The sequence below is a fragment of the Misgurnus anguillicaudatus genome, chromosome 4 (assembly GCF_027580225.2).
Source record: "Misgurnus anguillicaudatus chromosome 4, ASM2758022v2, whole genome shotgun sequence".
In the NCBI taxonomy this organism is placed as follows: domain Eukaryota; kingdom Metazoa; phylum Chordata; class Actinopteri; order Cypriniformes; family Cobitidae; genus Misgurnus; species Misgurnus anguillicaudatus.
In genome coordinates, this window is record NC_073340.2 from 35267422 (window position 1) to 35288496 (window position 21075).

Consider the following 21075-nt stretch of genomic DNA (forward strand, 5'->3'; position numbering starts at 1 on the left):
TCCATACTATTATTATGTCATACTATGGAAGTCTGTGGGGCCTCCTTAACATTCCTCAAAATATCTTTGTGTTTATCAGAAAAAATAAATTTATGCAGGTTTCCTTAATTTTGGTGGAATTTCTCTTACTGCGGGTTTACACCAAACGCGAAGCGTGCAATTGCATAGGGTTGCTCGTTCTAGATTACTCGCGGGATTTAACTTCGTGTCATGCAAATTTTTGGCTCGAGTTGAATATTTTCAACTTGGGCGAAGACGCGTTTGAGGTGAATACACATTGCCCCACTCGAGGACGCGTCCGTGTCCTTGCATTGACTTTGTATGTAATCTACTCGCGCAAATCGTTGAACTCGCATCTGTTGTTAACCCACAGTTAGACTTTCGCTCCATGACCTTAAAAATGACATCCACCACGAAGATAAAACCTTAGTAGCATCACAACATACAATGTATACGACATGATTCTGGCCTTTTGGGCCATTTTTGCCTTTTGATAAACAGTATTTATGGAGACGACAGAAAATTACAGGGTGGAGAGAGGGTTAAAGGACCTTAAGCCAGGATTCAAACTCGGGTTATAGCACTGTCCACTACACCATCGGCTTTGTTGTGATTCTGCCCTCGTTTCCTTGTTTTATTTCTAGTCGTGAGGCAGGATCATGACAGGCCCATGTTTTATGTGGTAGTGCCTCCTTTGTTTGTGCTTCCCTTTCTCATCTCCTGACCCCGGCCCCTCGTCTCCTAGTAAATTATCCCATTATTGTTTCATGTCAACTTCCTGTCCAACTTGCTTGTTCGTTTTGTACTAAATAGTCAGTCTAGCCAAGTCAAGTCAAGTGAGTCATAGTTAAGTCAAGATAACTGTGTCTTTTAATTAAAGTCTTTCGTTGAGTTTGTCTAGTCCGTTTGGCGTCTTGTTTACCTGCGCTGTATAATTATGCAGCTGTTTACCAGTAACTTACTGTAGATTTAAATTAATGTTATTTACTGGCAAAAGTTTGTTCAAACTGCAATGAACATTAAACATTAACAAGTCTTTATCTTTACAGAATAAAACTAAAATAACGGTCTCATGTAGGGCTGTCACAGTTATGAAATTTGGACGATTCATTTTCTAATAAATTGTGACGATTAATTGCCTGTTTAATTTTTTTGTTTGTTCATGAAATAATTCACACATTGTTGTGATTATTTAAAGTAAATCTTTTGCAAGGTTTACCTGACAGTAAATATTAACACACATAACACATATTTAAAAGTAATTATTGAATGAATATAACTTTCATAAAGTGAAAATTCTTCATAAGAAATAAATACAATAAAGTGTCTAAAAACAACTGAAAATAAAAATGCAATCAAAATAAACTGACTATACAAAAACAGGCCTTAAAAGACACACTATGCAGTTATTTTACCTTAATATAACAGCTTCAAAGTTATTTCAGTGGTAAACAAAGTCATAGTAGGGCAAATCATCCTCCTGTTGAAGCTCGGGGAGGACGCCGCTAGCAAAACCAGCAATGCAAGCTTGAGAGAACCGCCCCTGACAAATCTCGCGAGAAGCACGACTTGCTATACGGCAACGACGTCACACACGTTGGGCTTGTTCGACTTCGTGTGGCGCTGCCAGAACCGACCGGCGGATGACGTCAAAGTACCGCGAGAATGATCCGAGACGGCACTTTGACGTCATCCGGCTGTTCGGTTCTTGCAGCGCTGCATGAAGTCGATCAAGCCTATAACAACAACTGCACACGCGAATTTGAGACGTGGGGCTAAACGATTTAACAGTTAAGAAAGCGCGTTCGGAAGTGAGTAGGAAAAGGAAAAGGGAATCTGACCGCGTTAGGAACCGGACAAGAGTCCCACTCGGTCAGGTTTTTACTCGTTGGCGTGAGCTAAAAGACAGCACTGGATGGGATGCTGATCTGGCGATTTTTTTGATGGACTAACTTAGTAAGTAAATCTCTCATTTGTAAACTTGTTTGCGGTCTATGTTGTATGTTGTTGCACTTGCTTGTAGTATGTCATGCGATTATCATGACAACAGTTGTCAATATCTCACATAATTATCAGGACATAAATAAGCCTAGAGGTTGTAAATAGTGTAAACAGGCACAATTTGCAAACTATTATGATAAATAGCAATAATCATGTATAGTGACATTATAACGACCAATGTTATGAAATAATGCAACGAACACAATTAACTTTTTAAACAATTAAAAACGTTAAAAGCTAGCAAACGCGGTACTTTATTATTATATGCACTCTACACTTGGAATAAACTTCTTATTTTCCTATTACCATCATCTGTAGTTTAGTAGACTATGCAGTAGCCTAATATTTGTATGAAATTGTGAAACATTACCTGGTCATTTTCTTCGGAGTACTAGAGTGGGAAATTACGACAGTTACAAGTATTCTCCAGCGACTCTAGGGGTCGCTGTTTGACAAAAACGCTGAAATGCATAGAGCGGCTTTAAATGTAAGACAATTCTTCTTAGGTCATATTACCGGACCACAATTCCTCACAGATCCTTAAGAATAGCATTCTTCACTTCCCTAAATTTGGAATTGTGGTTTTGCCTGGCAGTTTATACGGCTTATCAAAGTTTCGAATCATTTCCTTAAAAGGTATAGCGGAAGATTTTCCTGAATATTAGAAAAGAATCGCCCTCTCCACTTAAAAAAAAATGCAATTGCTCCCGAGTGAAAACGCCTATTAAACGTTTGCATGAGAAACCGTTTGCACGAGCCTAGTTCTTCTCTTCGCTTTGTTTACAAGTTGCTGCTGGCATGGCTCATACATTGAGATGTTTACTGTGTATGCTCGTTCGTGACTTGTGCCAAGGCTAGCATCGCTAATCATAACTTCCATCAACTTTTACTAGCAGTGATTTTAAATGAATTTATCCAAATAGCATCCCAAACTTTACCTGTCGATTAGAAACTTCGCGACTGAGCATCAGTGGGAAGCCCAACCTGTGCTTTAAGCGCACACCAGCATGGGAAATATTTCCCCAAAACACTCTAGTCTTGTTTCTTTCTTTAGAGCCCTTTCTCTTCTCGTCATACAATTCGTAGACACTTTTTCTCTTGTGACCCTCAGGTATTTAAAAAAAAAAAACACGGTGAGAACGCAAACTTCAATGAATGAAGGTAGCTCACAACACACATACACCTGAAAGTGCACATGTGCAGAAAGCGAACCTAGTGACGGGCACTTGCGATGGCCTTATGTAAACATATCACCAGAATAAGTGACAACTGGGATGATCCACCCGGAAAAATTATATATACCCTTAAATGGAAACGGTTTTCCTTATGTGAAAACTTAATATTTTAATAAATGGAAACTAAAATTAAAAGCAACAAACAAAAATCCTTGATTTTCCATGACTTGGATAAAAAATCCCTGACTTTTAATGTTTGGAAAAAACCTTTTAAAATGCCATGATATTTCAGAAATTCATGACATGTGTGAACCCTGTTCCATGTCTTGTCTCCTGACCCCGCCCCCTCATCTCCTAATTTTACCATTATTATGCTTATTCATTTTTTTATGTTTGTGTCTAGCCAAGTCAAGTCAAGCGAGTCAGAGAGAAGTTTAGTCAAATTTATTGTGAAGTCTTTCATCAGTTGTCTAGTCTATATTTATCAAAGTCTGCATATGGGTTCGTTCCTGAAAGTCCCTGACAGTGTCTGGTATTACATAGCTTTAGTATCTTTCACTGATCTGGAATTTGGGAGAGGAACATGGAGAGGTTGAATCCAGGCTATCAGCACCACCTAGAGATTTGATTGCTTTATGCTTTATGGGAATTTCCACAAGCAAATCCAATGCTGATCACTTGAACAGCTGTCTTACATTTGTGTTCATGTGTTTTATTTAATACTAAAGCTGAGGTAAATCCCATACCTTACGCAAGAAAGACAGGATTGTTTCATGATGGTTTTAGTTATTTATTTCTGTATCCCAAGCCATCCTAAAGATGAGGAGGCTGTGCAAACACGGTTCTCATTGAACTTTTTTTTTTACAAGCGAACCACATATGAAAGAACAGGAACAAAGAGAAACAAACGAAACTTTGAAAAACATGAACAAATGCTAGACCCATCAGCTTAGTGTTTCATTTTCATTTCCTCTATAACAACGTCAGTTCATTTCTCATACAGTGTGTAATAATAACAACAACAACAAGCAGCAATCCTTCACCATCCTCCATTCAACATAAGAAACAGATGCTTATATTTACCTCAAGACACAAGATGCAAAGAAGAAATCATGCTGTTTATGTACATTCAGGTGCTGCTTAAAAATATAGTTTAACATGATATTGATATTGATCAGAGATGACCGATTTCATCACAGCAGGACACGACAGACGCTCAGACGTTTGTCAAAAACACGTTCTGCTTCTGTGTGTTTGTGCATAAAGAGACCATAATAAATCATACAAGTAACCAACGTCTCTCAAAGGACAAATAAATAAATATACATACAGACAGACACAAAGATTTCAGCTCACCTCCTCCATCACATAAACCCTCTGCTGGTGAGATAATGCATTGCAACAGTTACATTTAGTTCATATATATGACACCTGAGCAGAGAATGGCTTTCCAGCGGTAAATTTAATCGAAAAACACCGAAAACTATTTAACATCATGCTCGCCGGATATACAGCGCTGTATTGGTTGGATTATATCGTAGCAGATTCGGTCTTTGAAACCAACACTGACAGTGAACCGAACAAAACCGTCACAAACCATCTCATCAGAAATAAATGAGAAATGATGTTTTACTTAAAGAAATAAAGCCTACACTGCAAAAAAAATGCTGTAGTTATCCAGCGGTTCTCCAGTAACTTCCTGTAGATTTAAAATTATGTTATTTACTCACAACAGTTTGTTCAAAGTTAAATGAACACTAAACACCAACAAATCCCTACACAATAAAACCAAAATAACAGCCTCCTGCAAAGCATTCTGGAAACCTTTTTCTGTTTTTTCCTTCAGATTTTAATTCCCAGAATGCTTTGCATGAGGCTGCCATTTTATTTTAGTTTTACTATGCAAAGACCTGCCAATGTTCAACGTTCAATTAACTCTGAACAAACTATGGAAGCCCATTCCGCCACATAACAACAAAACCACGCTCTGGTAAAAGTTAAAATTATGAGATTAAAGTCTAAATTAGTCATAATTTTGACTTTAAAAGTTATATCATCAACTTTTTATCTCATAGTTATGATTTACCAGAGCATGATTTTCTTCCTACGTGGCGGAGATGGGCCTCCATAACAAACTGTTGCTAATAAACAACACAAACCCAAACCTACAGTAAGTTACTGGGAAACAGCTGCCAGTGATGGTGTAATTTCTACAGAAATTATTACCAGTGTAGTTTTTGGACCATTACAACATAATTTGCCTCCCAATTCTCATTTGCAAGCTATTTACGGTAAATAAATACATAAATGTTACTGTAACGAAAATCACCATATACAATAATGAGAAATGTGTGCAGAATTGTCATTAAATAAGGCAAAAATAAATAAACAAATAAATAGGCTTCACATTTATCTTTAAGCAAAACAATTTAAATCTGCTGATTTTTGAGGTGAAATGTGACACTTTTTTAACAATTCAGATCTCATGTATTTGTTGACTTAGCACAGCAAAATACTTTGATTTAGTTTCCGTCTCGAGTTTATGAGGAACCGTTTCATCATGTTTACTGAATGAACCGACCACAAGGTCTTATGCAAAAGGAACCGATCAAGAAAAATGCCGGGACTGCAAATTTGATTTCCGTCACAATGATAAAATTCACGGTACTTTGACACTTTCTTGTACCCATATTCATAGTGTTACTGTAAGCGCGTGCTATGTTAACACACAAACACAGGCCTATGCTGTATATCGCAAGTGGCAGTGATTTTGACACACCACATGTATTATAAATGTAAGAACATTCCTTAAATAGGTGATATAGTTTTGCAGACAAACACACTTTTGTCTTATCGGTTACATAAAGCATTAAGGGGAAGTGCGTCTTAAACACTCACTAACTATTCGACAGGAATAAAAGGACATTCAGTGTGCTGCGGGGGTAACAGGTTGGGTTAACTCGTGAACTACACACGGCGCGTCTCCTATTTATACTGGATTCGGTTTCCGCTTAACCAAACATACAGTAAGAGATTGTCATGGGTCGGCCATGCTAAACGCAGCAGACGAAAACATTCAGCCAAAACTAATGCTAAAATATGAATATTGAACAGCAAATGAGCTCTAAAGACAAATATTAAGCTTCGGTTTGGTATATAACTGCAAAAAAATCATTTATTTTAACCAGTTTTGTCTCATCCTCCAATAAAAATATATATAAACATCCAAGCGAACATCCAACTTCAAGCAAGCATCTAGTTGTTAGAGGATATATCTTTATTTTCTTATCCTTTCAGGGGTAAGAAAGTGTTTGAAGCATTAATTTTGTGAGTTTCGTGGGAAATTAAATGTGAATTTTATTAAAGATATATTCTCTAAAACAACTCTTACTAACTTGCACAGTTTAGTTTTTCAAATAAAACTATTTGGTTTTAAGGATGTTTATGTATTTTTATTGGAAAGTACAAAAATGTTAAATGATTTTTGCAGTCTGATAATACGCTCAGTGCAAAATACAAAATTTAGGGTTGATTGTAAATAGATTGTAAGGATCATTCATTATATTTTAAATAAATAGCAGATTACTAATGCTGGAGACTAGTCTGTACGAACTAGTTAGTTTATCTGTAATCTGCTTCTCTACTGGTCCATAACCGCAAAATATATGCCCACATACAACAATAATCTGTGTCTAACTGTGTAATATACACAGATCCTTCTCGAATGTTGTATGGCATCAAGCCCTTCACTATAACAAGAGAAAAATTCGAGCAATATGTGAAGTTTCATAGTAGGGTAAAAAAGTGATATTTTACAGTCGTGACGATGTTTAGGCCCAGATTTGTGCCGGCCTTAGAAGTGCGTAATGAGAGAAACTGATAACTAGAAGGCAAAATGACAGATGGCACCCGTTCTGCGTTTCTATTTTGCGTCACACCTCCTCCGAGGAGTGCACGTTCTCCCATTCCGATTCCTTAGCACCTTATATTGTGACATCATCCACCCATCAGCCAATCACAGAGTCAGATTCAGTCTGAATCAATGGCAATTCCCGATGGCACACGCAGCAGAAGGGCGCACGCAGGTATAAGAGAAGCCTCATTTTCGCAAGCTTCCTGCGGGTGGCGCTCACTTCCGGACGGCCTGCCGATAGCTGTGCCTTTGGGTTTGAGGGCGCGAGCAGCCGTTGCCGTTAGCGGGAGGGTCCGGTGGTGCGGCGGTGCTTTGAGTGCTGCAGGTAAGGCTGCTGTCCTGTAGGGTGGTAGTGGATTGAGCTCTCTGTATCGCTCCCTCCTCCAAAAGCATGGCTTCGAACACGGACAGGTCGTCGTCTCCGCAGCGCTGCTTGGCCCGCAGGAGCATGCTGTACGTCTCGTAGCGAGTTTTCTGAGGGGGGATGCAGAAATTAAACTTGTTTTATTGTTTTCATAACATGCATATGCACAACATGCACATTTCCTGAATGCATAATGCTTAAAATACTGCAAACAAAATGCATAGCTTAAATGCACCGAAATTCACTTTGGATACACGCATCTGTCAAATGCATGAATGTAAAATGTAAATGCATGCTTTAAAAACCATACAGCACATAGCTCAGTAGGCCTTCGTAAAAAATACACTGATATTACAAAAAAGTATTTTACCTCAAACTCCAGATACTCCTCTCTCAATCTGTACTCCTCAAGTTCACGGCCTTTCACTTTTCGGTCGGGTGGATAAGAGCGTAGTTGAGCAAGCTCAGTGGAGATTGAGCGAAATCGTGCTTCATGTGCTTGCACCTGCTCCTCCTACACAAACACACACACACTCATTATACTGTACATGCACATATACTGTACACACAGGTTCTGTTACAAAACAAAACAGTATTTTGCATAACTGCAATGCATTATGGGCCATCACATTTAGGACTCACACATGCACTTATATAATAATGGACGTATGACATCATGCATTCAGTTTTGATTACTAGACCTGTGACAGCTTGGAGGCGGAGCCTGGCAGCAGCGGTCGACTGAATTTCTTCTGTGAGCCAATAGCAGCAGGGAGGGGCGGGGCTGAAAACATGGCCGCCACCGTGTTGATGCGCGTGATCCAAGACTGCATCTGCTCAGCATTACTAAACAAACCAATCAAACCAAACAGTTAATAATAATAGTAGTAATAGTAGTAATAAAAGTGGTAATAATAGTGGTAATAATAGTAATTAATAGTAATAATAATAATAATAATAATAAAATATTAATAACTAATAGTAATAGTAATAATAATAATAGTATTAGTAATAATAATAGTATTAGTAATAATAATAATAATAATAATAATAATAATAATAATAGTAATAGTAATAGTAATAGTTATACTAATAATAACTAATAGTAATAATAATAGTAATAATAATAACTAATAACTAATAACAATAATAATAACAATAATAACAATAATAATAACAATAATAACAATAGTAATAACAACAATAATAACAATAATAGTAATAATAGTAATAATACTAATAATAGCAATAATAGCAATAACAATAATAATAATAATAATAATAATAATAATAATAATAGTCATCACCATAATAAGATTAGGTGTTCATGAATAGGTTAGGTATAGACCAACATGTGGGAAGGATGAAACTCATTAGGGAAATAGGGCTACATGGTATTGAAAAGCGCTGTCATACAATAATCCTTATATTTTGCACAATTGATATTACAATAATATATATTTAGAAACTAAGAAATATTTACCAACATACAGTACATACGTTTCATATTGTTTTTGTGAAAAAAGCATTATTCTGCAATATGCATCGACCTAAACCATTAACTGCACAGCGTTTGCAAGTATTAAAATCATTTGAATTTGCAAAACATTAGCATGTGCATATCAAGATGTGCTCGACTGTGATAGCCTCATATATCTTGCAGAAGTGTTACTGCAAAATGAGGAAGTCCTGGTACAGCAGAAGCGGAGAACGGATCTGTGAATGCTGCAAGAGCTTTTATAACTCATAAGGAGAACATGAGGTAATGGCCAGTTCCATGTAAATGTGATTCTAGGTTTGTTCATTTAATGTAAACATTAAATCAGTGTATTCATGATGAATAGTAAACAAAATTCAAAGCAGATGAAAAACTGGGTGTTCACTGCTGAGGTTGACAGAGAATGAGGTGTTTATGTGTAGTGGAAATACAAGCAAACACACAAAAGTCAATTTTGCAGCACAAGCGATGAAAATGAAAACTGGGACAAACTTCAACTGGAGCGGATGGAGTTCTCCTGAGACACTGATTCATGTACGATCATACACACACAGCAGGAGGCCTGCGAGACTGCATCAGTGTGAACTAAATAAAATCACACGCTCAACCTAGACATCCACAGATTGATTTCAGAGATTTCATTTTTATGAGCAGATTATTTCACAATGATCATTGTTGTATGGACTTACGGGGCTTGAAAGAGGTAAACTCTCCAGTCGGCCGTCCGGAGGTAGAAGACGTTTGGCCGTTTGCTGTAATCTGTGGCTCGGATAGCCAGGGAATGATGTATGGACACGGCGTTCTTCAGATCTTCATCGGATAACTGTTTATCTGGCCGATACTCGCCCTAGAGCAAAAATATCAAATACTCAATCAAACCATGACCTCACTGTCACACAAAAGCCTCTTACTGATATATTCATGTGATTTTCATTTAATTCATTGCATTTGTTGTCAACCATACGCTTTAAATAAGAACAAAGCACAACAAAGCACAAAAGACTGATCTAATTTTTTCAGTATTGTTTTAAAGTGAAAGTTTATAGAAAAAAACTTCCCCAAAGACAATAGAGAAAGAAATAAAAAAAGAAAGTAAAAAGAAGAGAAAGAGAGAGAAAGTGAAAGAAAGCTCCCCAAAGACTATTGTGAAAGGAATAAAGAAAGAAAAAGGGAAAAGAGAGAGAGAGAGAAACTGCTTCTGTCAGAAGTTTTGAGGTTTAACAGGCACTTCATTACTCAATAAAATGAACATCTCATTACATCACTACCCAAATATGAGAGAAAGAAAGAAAGAAAAAAAGTGAAAGAAAAAAGATAGCAAAAGAAAGACAGACAGACAGACAGTCAGAGAAAGAGATGGAGAAAGAAAGAAAGATATATAGAGAAAGAGCTGTGTAAATATGTATATACTTAATGAGTATTACTGCTTTATTCTGTTACTTAAAGGATTAGTCTATTTTCTTAAAAGAAAAATCCAGACCATCCACTCACCACCATGTCATCCAAAATGTTGATGTCTTTCTTTGTTCAGTCGAGAAGAAAGTTTTTTGAGGAAAACATTGCAGGATTTTTCTAATTTTAATGGACTTTAATAGACACCAACATTTAACACTTAACTCAACACGTAACAGTTTTTTTCAACGGAGTTTCAAATGACTATAAACAATCCCAAACGAGGCATAAGGGTCTTGTCTAGCGAAACGATTGTCATTTTTGACAATAAAGATGACAAATATACACTTTTGAAGCACAACTTCTTGTCTAGATCCGGTCGTGATGTGCCAGCGTGACCCCAAGCAATACGTCATGATGTCAAGAGGTCACAGAGGACAAACGCGAAACTCCGCCCCAGTGTTTACAAGTGTGTTGAAAGAGGACCGTTCCTACGTTGTTGTGTGTCAACTGATACTAATTAATGTCTTTGTGTCAGTTTATTGTTTACAATGATCCGCAAATGTGCGTTTTATATATGTAACACGTGACCTCCCTACGTCACCACGCATTTACGCTAGGTCGCGCTGGACCGGATCTAGATGAGAAGCTGTGCTTCAAAAGTGTATATTTGTTATTTTTCTTGTCAAAAATGACAATCGTTTTGCTAGATAAGACCCTTATGCCTCGTTTGGGATCGTTTATAGTCCTTTAAAACTCCGTTGAAAAAAACTGTTACGTGTTGAGTGAAGTGTTAATTGTTGGTGTCTATTAAAGTCCATTATACCACAGGTCTGTTGAATGCTGCATTCTGATTGGCTGATAAATGTTCTATGGGTGTTGATTATTTTTCTGTAAACCGCACACCTAACTTTTCAAATGTCTTAAAAATAGGCACCAGAGCAATGTTTGTGGTAACCATGGTATAAACGGAATAATTGACTCCGGTCCTTTGAATTATTTGAAAATAATTCACACCTGCGGTGTAACGGCACAACGCGAAGCATTACCACCTTGGTGTGCATTATTTTCTTATAATTCAATGGCCCGTCGTCAATTATTCCTTACTTAAAATTTGAAAAATCTTGTAATGTTTTCCTCAAAAAACATAATTTCTTCTCGACTGAACAAAGAAAGACATCAACATTTTGGATGGCATGGTGGTGAGTGAATTGTCTGGATTTTTCTTTTGAGAAAATGGAATATTCCTTTAACTTGTGTTTGTGTTTAGATTTTTGTTCATATTCTTTTATTTTAGAGAGATACAGAAAGAAATAAAGACAGAAAGAAAGACAAAAAGTTCACCTTCTGTAAGTAAAGGATGACTCCCTTCAGCACAGCATAAAATGTTTTCCATCCTCTTTTCCCGCGAGGCGCTGAATTTCATGTAAACATAAATAACAACACAGGTGTAAAAAGTCTTTTCTAATGTAATCAAATCTATTTATTGTAATAGGTTTATCAAACTGAGCTGTTCCCATTTATGACGTATAGCATTCATAAAGTATGGCAAAAATCAAGCAAAACATTTAAAAAGGTCATTCATTGATTTATTTTGTTTTTGTCTTGACTACTAGGGCTGCACTGGGCAAAAACTACCGAGGGGTTAGTTGTAACACGGACCGTTTACATTGCTGCACAAGGTTGAGCGTTTTGATTTTCCTGTATTTTTTTCATGCTGCCAAAAGACGATCTCCCACAAATTATTGGAAATGTATAATGTTTTTCATAGAGTTATTGATGAACGAGTGTTTTGGTGGCATGTAAGTAATTTTTTATCATATGTTTTTTTTTTTTTTTCGGTTTTTGTCTAAGTTAGGTGTGTAAGATACCAAATCCAATGCTATGTCATATTAATCAGTGTCTTGTAGACTAAAACTTAGCATTGTTTTGAAATATGTCTGCAGCTCTTAGCAACTTTTTGGTGGGCTTGAAAATATTTTGTCCCAGTGGGGTTAATTGTAACGCTGTGTCACAAGTAACCCCTCAGCACTTACGATATGAAAACAGCTAACGTTAGCGTAATTCTTGCTGTTGTTCTAAATAGGCTACACACGAATGATTGCTGGCTGCCAACAAAATAAATGCACCTGTCTTATCAAAAATCGTGTGTGTTTATTGTTGTTAATATCTTTAATATTGACTGAATAAGGTCATGTCAAAGATTGAAATCATTACAGATTGGGTCAAATGTTTTGTCATAATTGTGCTGCCTTTTCTCACATATTTAATCATTTGTATCAGTGGCAGCTGGTGACTTCTTTTTTTGAAGCGCACAATGTGAAGTTCGTCACAACATGTATGTAGCTTGTCATGTGTGTGCTTTGTCATTTCAAAATATGTGTTCTGCGCTTTGAGAGATCGTGTGTGCATCACGTGTCATGCCGAAATAAACCCTTTAGACGCGTCTGCAGCAGGCACTTATGATAAAAGAGACGCTCGCGTTTGCCAGATACTTGCATAATCTTATGTGTAATCAGAGTTTACTGTTAAGGAAGTGTCTAGCATGTATTTTGGGAACGTGAGCATCTCTTTTATCATAAATAGTTTTGATGGTGTGCAGCCGGCACTTATTTTGACAAAACACATGATGCAAACAGGATCTCTCGACATGCAGGACACATATTTTGGAAAAGGGAACCACACACGTGACAATCCTCGGATGAGCAGTCACGACCCGCCACTGATTTGTATCCATTTATAATTGACCTATGGTTAGAAAATGGCTGGATGAATGAATACAGTGTGGATACCCGTCTATAGGGCTGGGTATTGTTTAAAATCTTTCGATCCGGTGCAAATTTCGATACCTCCGTTTCCATGCCGGTTCCTAACTATACTTTTTTGGATACCATATGTTTTAAAATCCATTGAAACATTAACAAAAATACATTACACACACAACTTTTATTTTTCACCTTAATTAAAACAAATTCTGGTAACACTTCTCATTCAGGGTAACATTATTAATATAACTGGTTGTGCTTTTTGGATAGGGGTGCGCCAGCAGACACACTTATCAGTTTTTTAATGAAAATAAAGAATCAAAAATAAAGAAATTAAGAATATAATTTACACTGCTTTGTTTTATGAAATGTAAAATGGTCTTTAGCTTGGACTAACAGTATTTGTGGGTTCATTATAGCTGCAACTTAAAAAAAAAAAAAAAACTTAAAACAAAAACTTTAAATATTTAAATGGGTGACTGAGTTTTACTGGGAAGATTTGTATGCATGTTTGTCAGGCTGCGCACGTGCTTTAAATTAAAACCCCTCGTCACTTTAGGAGAAGCGCCGTTTTGGTTGACGTGCCTTTCACGGAGACAACACGGCCATACTTGCGCTAACTCTATTGGTAAGACTGTCACAAAGACTTTCTTCTCATATTGCATCCTTTCTAAACTTGTGTTGGGTGACTGCGAGGTGGACTGCGAGTATTTTCAGAGATCCTCCCCGTCACGTGGTGGTGGACAGCCAATCGCAGACGCTTTAAGTCCTTACACGCAAGTACAGGCTCACATACACAGCCGCTTTTGGAATCGAAATTTGGCATCGAAAGATAAATCATTTTTCGATACTCAAAGTATCGGAGTGTTTCATTCGATACCATAAAAATATCGACGTTCGGTACCCAGCCCTACCTGTCTATTATACAGTAGACAGATATATAAACAATATCCACTTCAAGTATATTGACAAAATAGTAATGAAATATTTGCCTGCAAACTTAATTTTTAGCAAGTGTTACAACTAACCCACCACCTGTTACAAGTAACCCGACCTTTGGGGTAAGTTGTAACGTGTGCACTTTTATCACGTTTGGTGTAATTGTTCAAGAATGGTAATAGAAACAAACTTCAAATGTGTGTGTTGCTTGTGTAAAAATATAATTAATCAAACTCAAATATTTTTTTAAATGATTGAGCCAAAACCAAAAATCGTTAGGTTGTGCCACGCTTCCCTGCTTGCTTACAGATGGTTTAAAATGCTTCTGCAAAGTGCATGACAGGCAGGTGAAGGTTCAATCACATTACATTAATTAACAGGTTACTGATTCAATTTAGATTAACTTTTTAACACGTTTTTATCTTAGTTTTTTAAATCAGGCACGTTCAGAAGCACGTTCCATCTCTAATCCTCCTACGCTTGCAGAAAAAAGGTACAAACGCTGTCCATGGGGAAGTACTCGTTCAAAAAGAGTGATCTTGTGAAGACGCTTAATGTATTTCAGAGTAAATCATTTGTCTATTGACACAATATGTTTAGTGACATGCTCTATACAATTATCTACTGTCTGTACAGGATAAGCATAAGCATGTTAAAATGACAAATCGCACGCATGACCCGCATCTTTAAAAACAAACTTGTTTTCCCGTAGCTGGATTTGGCTTCGAAAGTGTCGTCTTAAGTGGTCAATTTTATTGAAGTTTTTCCATGTGACAACAGTAACTTCCTATATACCCAATAGACTTCTGCTTATATCTATAAATGTCTCCTCTTTGAAGTAATGGCCGTGTTCAACAAGTCTTATGCAGATATATCAATAAATGTGAGAAAGGGATCACATCCTCTTTAACACTCACTTCTCTTTCCATCGGAGTCGGCGTGGACCTTCCTCACCAGGAAGCCTGTATTATAGAGAAGTGCACCAGACGGTGATCCTAGCCCACTGCCGGTTTCCTTCACCGTCCGTGAGTTTGACTCTCCTCGATGCTCCCCGAGCTCTGAAAACGATTTTCGTAATTCCTCTTCATCGCTAAAAAAAGAAACAAGGAAATAGAGGAATATAGAGGAAGTTCACATGGTAATCACCCAGATTTCTTCAACAAACACCCCCACATAGATTATTTTTACACACGTTCTGGTTGACACACGTTTTTTGGATAGGTTCACTCTTATCTTTCAGTATATTTATTTCATCGTTTTCATCTTGAATTTCCTCTTTTTTGCCCAAACAAAACTTCCCAGCAAGCACGTTTGGCTAAAACTAGGCTAAATTTGGGCTGCCAGTGAAAGTCTAATAGACGTCTAACCGTAGCTTAAGAATAGACAATGCTTATACTTTTAGAACATGTAAAAGAAAAGAAAGCAATCACCTTGAACACCTGTTGACTTTGCTTACATATCATAGATATCATACATTGAAATATCATACATCAGCAACTTATTTAGGCAAAAATGGCATGTAATCAAATTCAAGGTTATTTAGGGTCTATATAGCTAGCCGTCATTTCAACGGCTTGGTTCTTGCTTGCTGGGTTCAAACATTATTGTTTCCTAACAAAAATATCCTGTGTTCTTTCTGCCACAATGCATAAAAAAATCCTCCATAAACCGCCTCATCCATCTACATTGACCTGGACAAGGAATAAATACTGTATAATACTATCCAGTCTGCTCTGTTCAAAATCACCATACATGTCGTAAAGGCAAACAATATACACCGACTTTCTCATTTTTAGTGGTTGCTTTGTGTTGACAAATGTATCCTTTCATTTCTGTCTTTGCATTGTATCAAATATCAATTAATTAAAGATATATGCTGATATAAAACCTATTCTTTCCTAATACCTCTCCTTTGCTATAGGAAGTTCACATGGTAATCACCCAGATTTCTCAGCAAACACCCCCACATAGATTATTTTTACACACTTTCCGGTTGTAATTTCATCCTGTCGTGCTTAAGACTCCATTGTTTTTTGGATATGTTCACTCTTATCTTTCAGTATATTTATATCATCTTTTCCCCTTTGAATTTCCCCTAAAGCTTTTTATCCAAACAAAAACTTCAAACTTGAATTGCTTCCTTCCGAAAAAATCCCGTGTTCTTTATGCCACAATACATAAAAGAAATCCAAATCTCAGTTTGAACCGGCTCTTTTTTTCATACTCTGATATTTTGGAGCCGTCCCGCTGTGTGTCCTGCCTACAGCAAATAAAGTCTTTTTTCTCTCTCTGCTTGTCCCCCCATCATTCAAAAAGCCCCTGCGATTGAAGCAGACACTATCGATTAAAAGTAAATCACTCATCTCAGCAGGTTCCTCACTCACATCTGCCACCAGCCGTCTGAAGCTCTACAGCTGTGCAAGGGCTTCATCCTAGACTCCTCATTATTATTGTATACCACTGCAACATGAACAGCAGGCTTAGCTCAAGGATATTAAAGGGCATCTTATAAAAAAGTCAATTTTGGTAAAACTAAGCGAAAATGTTTGAAAACTGCGTTAGCAAAAGGTTGTGGGTTCGATCCAAGGGCACTGACACACACAGTGGCAGCCAGTGACTTCTTTAAGGGCGCACAATGCAAAGCTTGTCACAACATGTATCATGTATGTAGCTTGTCATATAAAAGGGGTACAAGAAACAGTGAGGAAAATAAGTATTTGAACACCCTGCTATTTAGCAAGTTCTCCCACTTAGAAATCATGGAGGGGTCTGAAATTGTCATCGTAGGTGAAAAATCCAGAAATCACAATGTATGATTTTTTTAACAATTTATTTGTATGATACAGCTGCAAATAAGTACTTGAACACCTGATAAAATCAATGTTAATATTTGGTACAGTAGCCTTTGTTTGCAATTACAAACGTTTCCTGTAGTTTTTCCTGTAGGTTTCCACACACTGCATGCAGGATTTTGGCCCACTCCACACAGATTATCTCTAGATCAGTCAGGTTTCTGGCTGGTCGCTGAGAAACACGAAGTTTGAGCTCCCTCCAAAGATTTTCTATTGGGTTTAGGTCTGGAGACTGTCTAGGCCACGCCAGAACCTTGATATGCTTCTTACAGAGACACTTCTTGGTTATCCTGGCTGTGTGCTTCGGGTCATTATCATGTTGGAAGACCCAGCCTCGACCAATCTTCAATGCTCTAACTGAGGGAAGGAGGTTGTTCCCCAAAATCTCGCAATACATGGCCCCGGTTATCCTCTCCTTATTACAGTGCAGTCGCCCTGTCCCATGTGCAGAAAAACACCCACAGAGCATGATGCTACCACCCCCATGCTTCACAGTAGAGATGGTGTTCTTGGGATGATACTCATCATTTTTCTTCCTCCAAACAAGATCAAAAAGTTATATTTTGGTCTCATCTGACGACATGACTTTCTCCCATGACTCCTCTGGATCATCACAATGGTCATTGGCAAACTTAAGACGGGCCTGGACATGTGCTGGTTTAAGCAGGGGAACCTTCCGTGCCATGCATGATTTCAAACCATGACGTCTTAGTGTATTACAAACAAAAACCTTGGAAACGGTGGTCTCTGACCAGCTCCTCCCATGTAGTTCTGGGCTGATTTCTCATCTTTCTTAGGATAATTGAGACCCCATGAGGTGAGATCTTGCATGGAGCCCCAGTCTGAGGGAGATTGACAGTCATGTTTAGCTTCTTCCATTTTCTAATGATTGCTCTAACAGTGGACCTTTTTCACCAAGCTGCTTGGCAATTTTCCCGTAGCCCTTTCCAGCCTTGTGGAGGTGTACAATTTTGTCTCTAGTTTCTTTGGACAGCTTTTTGGTCTTGGCCATGTTAGTAGTTGGATTCTTACTGATTGTATGGGGTGGACAGGTGTCTTTATGCAGCTAATGCCCTCAAACAGGTGCATCTAATTTAGGATAATAAATGGAGTGGAGGTGGACATTTTAAAGGTCTTTGATGGTCTAGCTGATAGACAGGTGTTCAAATACTTATTTGCAGCTGTATTATACAAATAAATAGTAAAAAAAAACATATATTGTGATTCTCTCATCCACCTGGACATGCACCTACAATGACAATTTCAGACCCCTCTATGATTTCTAAGTGGGAGAACTTGCAAAATAGCAGGGTGTTCAAATACTTATTTTCCTCACTGTATATATCTACGGCTGATGCACAACGCCACTGTTAATGCATGCATGTGCTGCTTTCATGAATACACATTGGAGACTGACTTTTATGGGCACAAAACTATTCATTTCACTTTATAAAATGAAGATGAAACCACTGTAGCCACAAGGCCTTTCTGGGCCTTCAAAATTGTGAGTTACATTGCAGTCTATGCAAGCTCGAAAAGCTCTCAGATTTCATCAAAAATATCTTCATTTGTGTTCGCAAGATGACACGAGGGGGATATTGCTGAACTAACCCTTTGAAATGTGAAATAACAGATATAAAACAGCTTGATGTAAAACTACATAAAATCCTCACTGCAAAACATTTTGTGGCAAATAAAGCACATTGGCTTTTTTCACATGCATGCAATCTGTACTTCCACATTTCACAAATCACACCAAAACCACAAACACAAAAAATTGTTAACTTTATTTCTTCATCTGCTTGAACAAAAAGAGTCAATTTTATACTAAACATGCAATAATGTGCATGTGCTTCTTTAAAAGCAGAACTGTGCAAACACTGAATCACTTCCCTTAAACATACATATTTATTTGTATGACGCAGTTTTAAAGACAAGCAGAAGAGAAAGGACAGATGCACATCTCACTGCTGTCCCGTCCCCGTGATGTCTCTCTAGAGATCCTGCAAGAAACCAAACTACAGAGTCTCATCCAGACCAAAAACCTTCATCCGGCCTTCATCTCACCTCCACAAACCGCCTCATCCATCTACAATGACATTGACTGTAGGTCAAAACATCAGGATATAAAAAACTATTTCTTCCCTGTGTGTGTCCTGGACAAGCAATAAATACTGTATAATACTATCCAGTCTGCTCTGTACAAAATCACAGACACCTTACACGTTGCAAAGGCAAACAGTATACACCGACTTTCTCATTTTTAGTGGTTGCATTGTGTTGACAAATGTATCCTTTCATTTTTGTCTTTGTAATGATGTGTCAAATGTCAATTAATTAAAGATATATGGTCAATAAAACCTAATCTGATACTGAACCCGGCACGGCCTGATTTACTGGCCTATTTCTCTCACTGGAGTCACAACACACCAAACACAACGACTATGATACTTTATTATAAAACAGCTGCTTTGAAATGGGTGAAAAACACAAACACTGGTCAATCGCTCTCACACTGAGCATGTGCATAAAACGTCAAGCCTGTTGCTTAGTAACTGTCGGTACAAAAGAGAAGAGAAAGGAAATGAACACAACCTTAAGAATAAATACAGCTAAAGCCATTACAGATGGACAGATGCTGCAGGCGAGATGCTAGCGGCCAACACAAGAGATTTTATAAAACACAGAGATTAATGATGCTAATCACATGACCTCAACCACAAAGCCACAGCACCAAACCAAAAACCAGCATCACATGAGAGAGAGAAAGAAAAAGAGCGAGCGAGAGAAAGAGACATGTATCAGTGTTAAAGAATGATCTAGAGAAGCACACAGTAAGAAACGTCACTGCCGATCGAGGACAGAATGATTTTCATGTAAAGATTGATTATCTGTATGTGTAAAAACACAACGTTATAATCATCAGTGTAAATACTGAAATACTGATCTCTATGATATTTGTTTCATAATAACCAATTACAGTTATTGCTACAACTAAATCATTACTACATATTTACATTTCAAAGAATAATATGAGTTGTGTTCGCCTGTTCAAAACTCATTGCGACTGTATTGTAAGCTACTGTACTGTAACGCCGTAAGTTATGCATTCATAAACGCAAGAAAGTGACGACATGTAATGCCAAACATTATTTATATATTTACAATTTTCAATCCATTACTAACAATTGCAAATTTAACACAAATGAGTTAAATGTCAGGTGTATTGGCAAATGTTAACTTGCTGACATTTTGAACAGAAAAATCCCTAAAGACAAATTCTTACTTACTATCCAGACATTAGACAACTCCAGGCCAGATCTGCACCAAAGCTGCTGACTTTGGTGCGGAACCGGTCCGGGGTCTATACCAGGGATCTCCAAACTTTTTGATATAGTCTACTCAAAATGTTTTTTCTTTTACTTGTTGATGCGTTTCATCATAGTTTAAAATGTTAACATCCGGGTTCCCACACCTTAGTTAACTTCAAATTTAAGGACCTTTCAAGGACTTTCCAGGTCCAATATCCTCAAAATCAAGGACTAAATGTTTCATGTGAGAGCAAGGTTACATTGTGTTACCTTTAAAGATACATTGTTACAGTTCCCTTTCGAGGGAACTCGCGCTGCATCACTGGTGACACTTTGGGGACAGGATGACACGGGAGCCAGGAAGTATATCGCTATCTGAAATATTGCCAAAGACGGCGTTACAGGGACGCAGGAAGCATGACAAGGGAGACGCAGCGTCTCGTTCCCTTCTCAGGGAACAACAGTTACATACGTAACCCAAGACGTTTTCATGTTTCAAACACAACTAAGCAAAAACACATTTTGGTATGAATCAACATTCGTATACAGAAGATATAAGCATTTAAAGTGAACAGTTTAGCACGTGTGCTTAATAAGTCTAGAATTTTTATTTAAACACTTTCAATGATCTGTATCTATGCATGTGTGTTTTCAAAAACTTCCCAGGGCCTTTTTTCCACCAGATTCACAAATTTTCAAGGATTTCAAGGACCCGTGGGAACCCTGTAACATACATACAAGAAGCCAAGGTAATACTAAAATATGTAATAAATAAATATTAAAATTGAGGTTATTAACGGAATGTGCTTTGGCGGGCAACCTGGTGCTGAAGACCACTGCTCTATACTATGCCATGCCATGCTAT

At 37.6% G+C, this 21075-nt stretch overlaps 1 protein-coding gene across 4 annotated transcripts in view; it reads right to left on the minus strand.

Moving 5' to 3' along the window:
• Positions 1-3952: 3952 nt before the first annotated feature.
• The window catches only part of LOC129420716 (uncharacterized), a 67554-nt gene continuing 50431 nt past the window's right edge, over positions 3953-21075 (minus strand). For all 4 annotated transcript variants that reach the window (XM_055175748.2, XM_073867202.1, XM_073867204.1 and 1 more), the window contains 6 exons: positions 14965-15137; positions 11688-11758; positions 9641-9798; positions 8155-8299; positions 7824-7967; positions 3953-7563 (listed from right to left, as the gene is read on the minus strand). In XM_055175748.2, the coding sequence (XP_055031723.2) occupies positions 7306-7563; positions 7824-7967; positions 8155-8299; positions 9641-9798; positions 11688-11758; positions 14965-15137 (949 nt within the window). In that variant the 3' untranslated portion in view covers positions 3953-7305. The remainder of the gene's footprint in view (positions 7564-7823; positions 7968-8154; positions 8300-9640; positions 9799-11687; positions 11759-14964; positions 15138-21075) is intronic.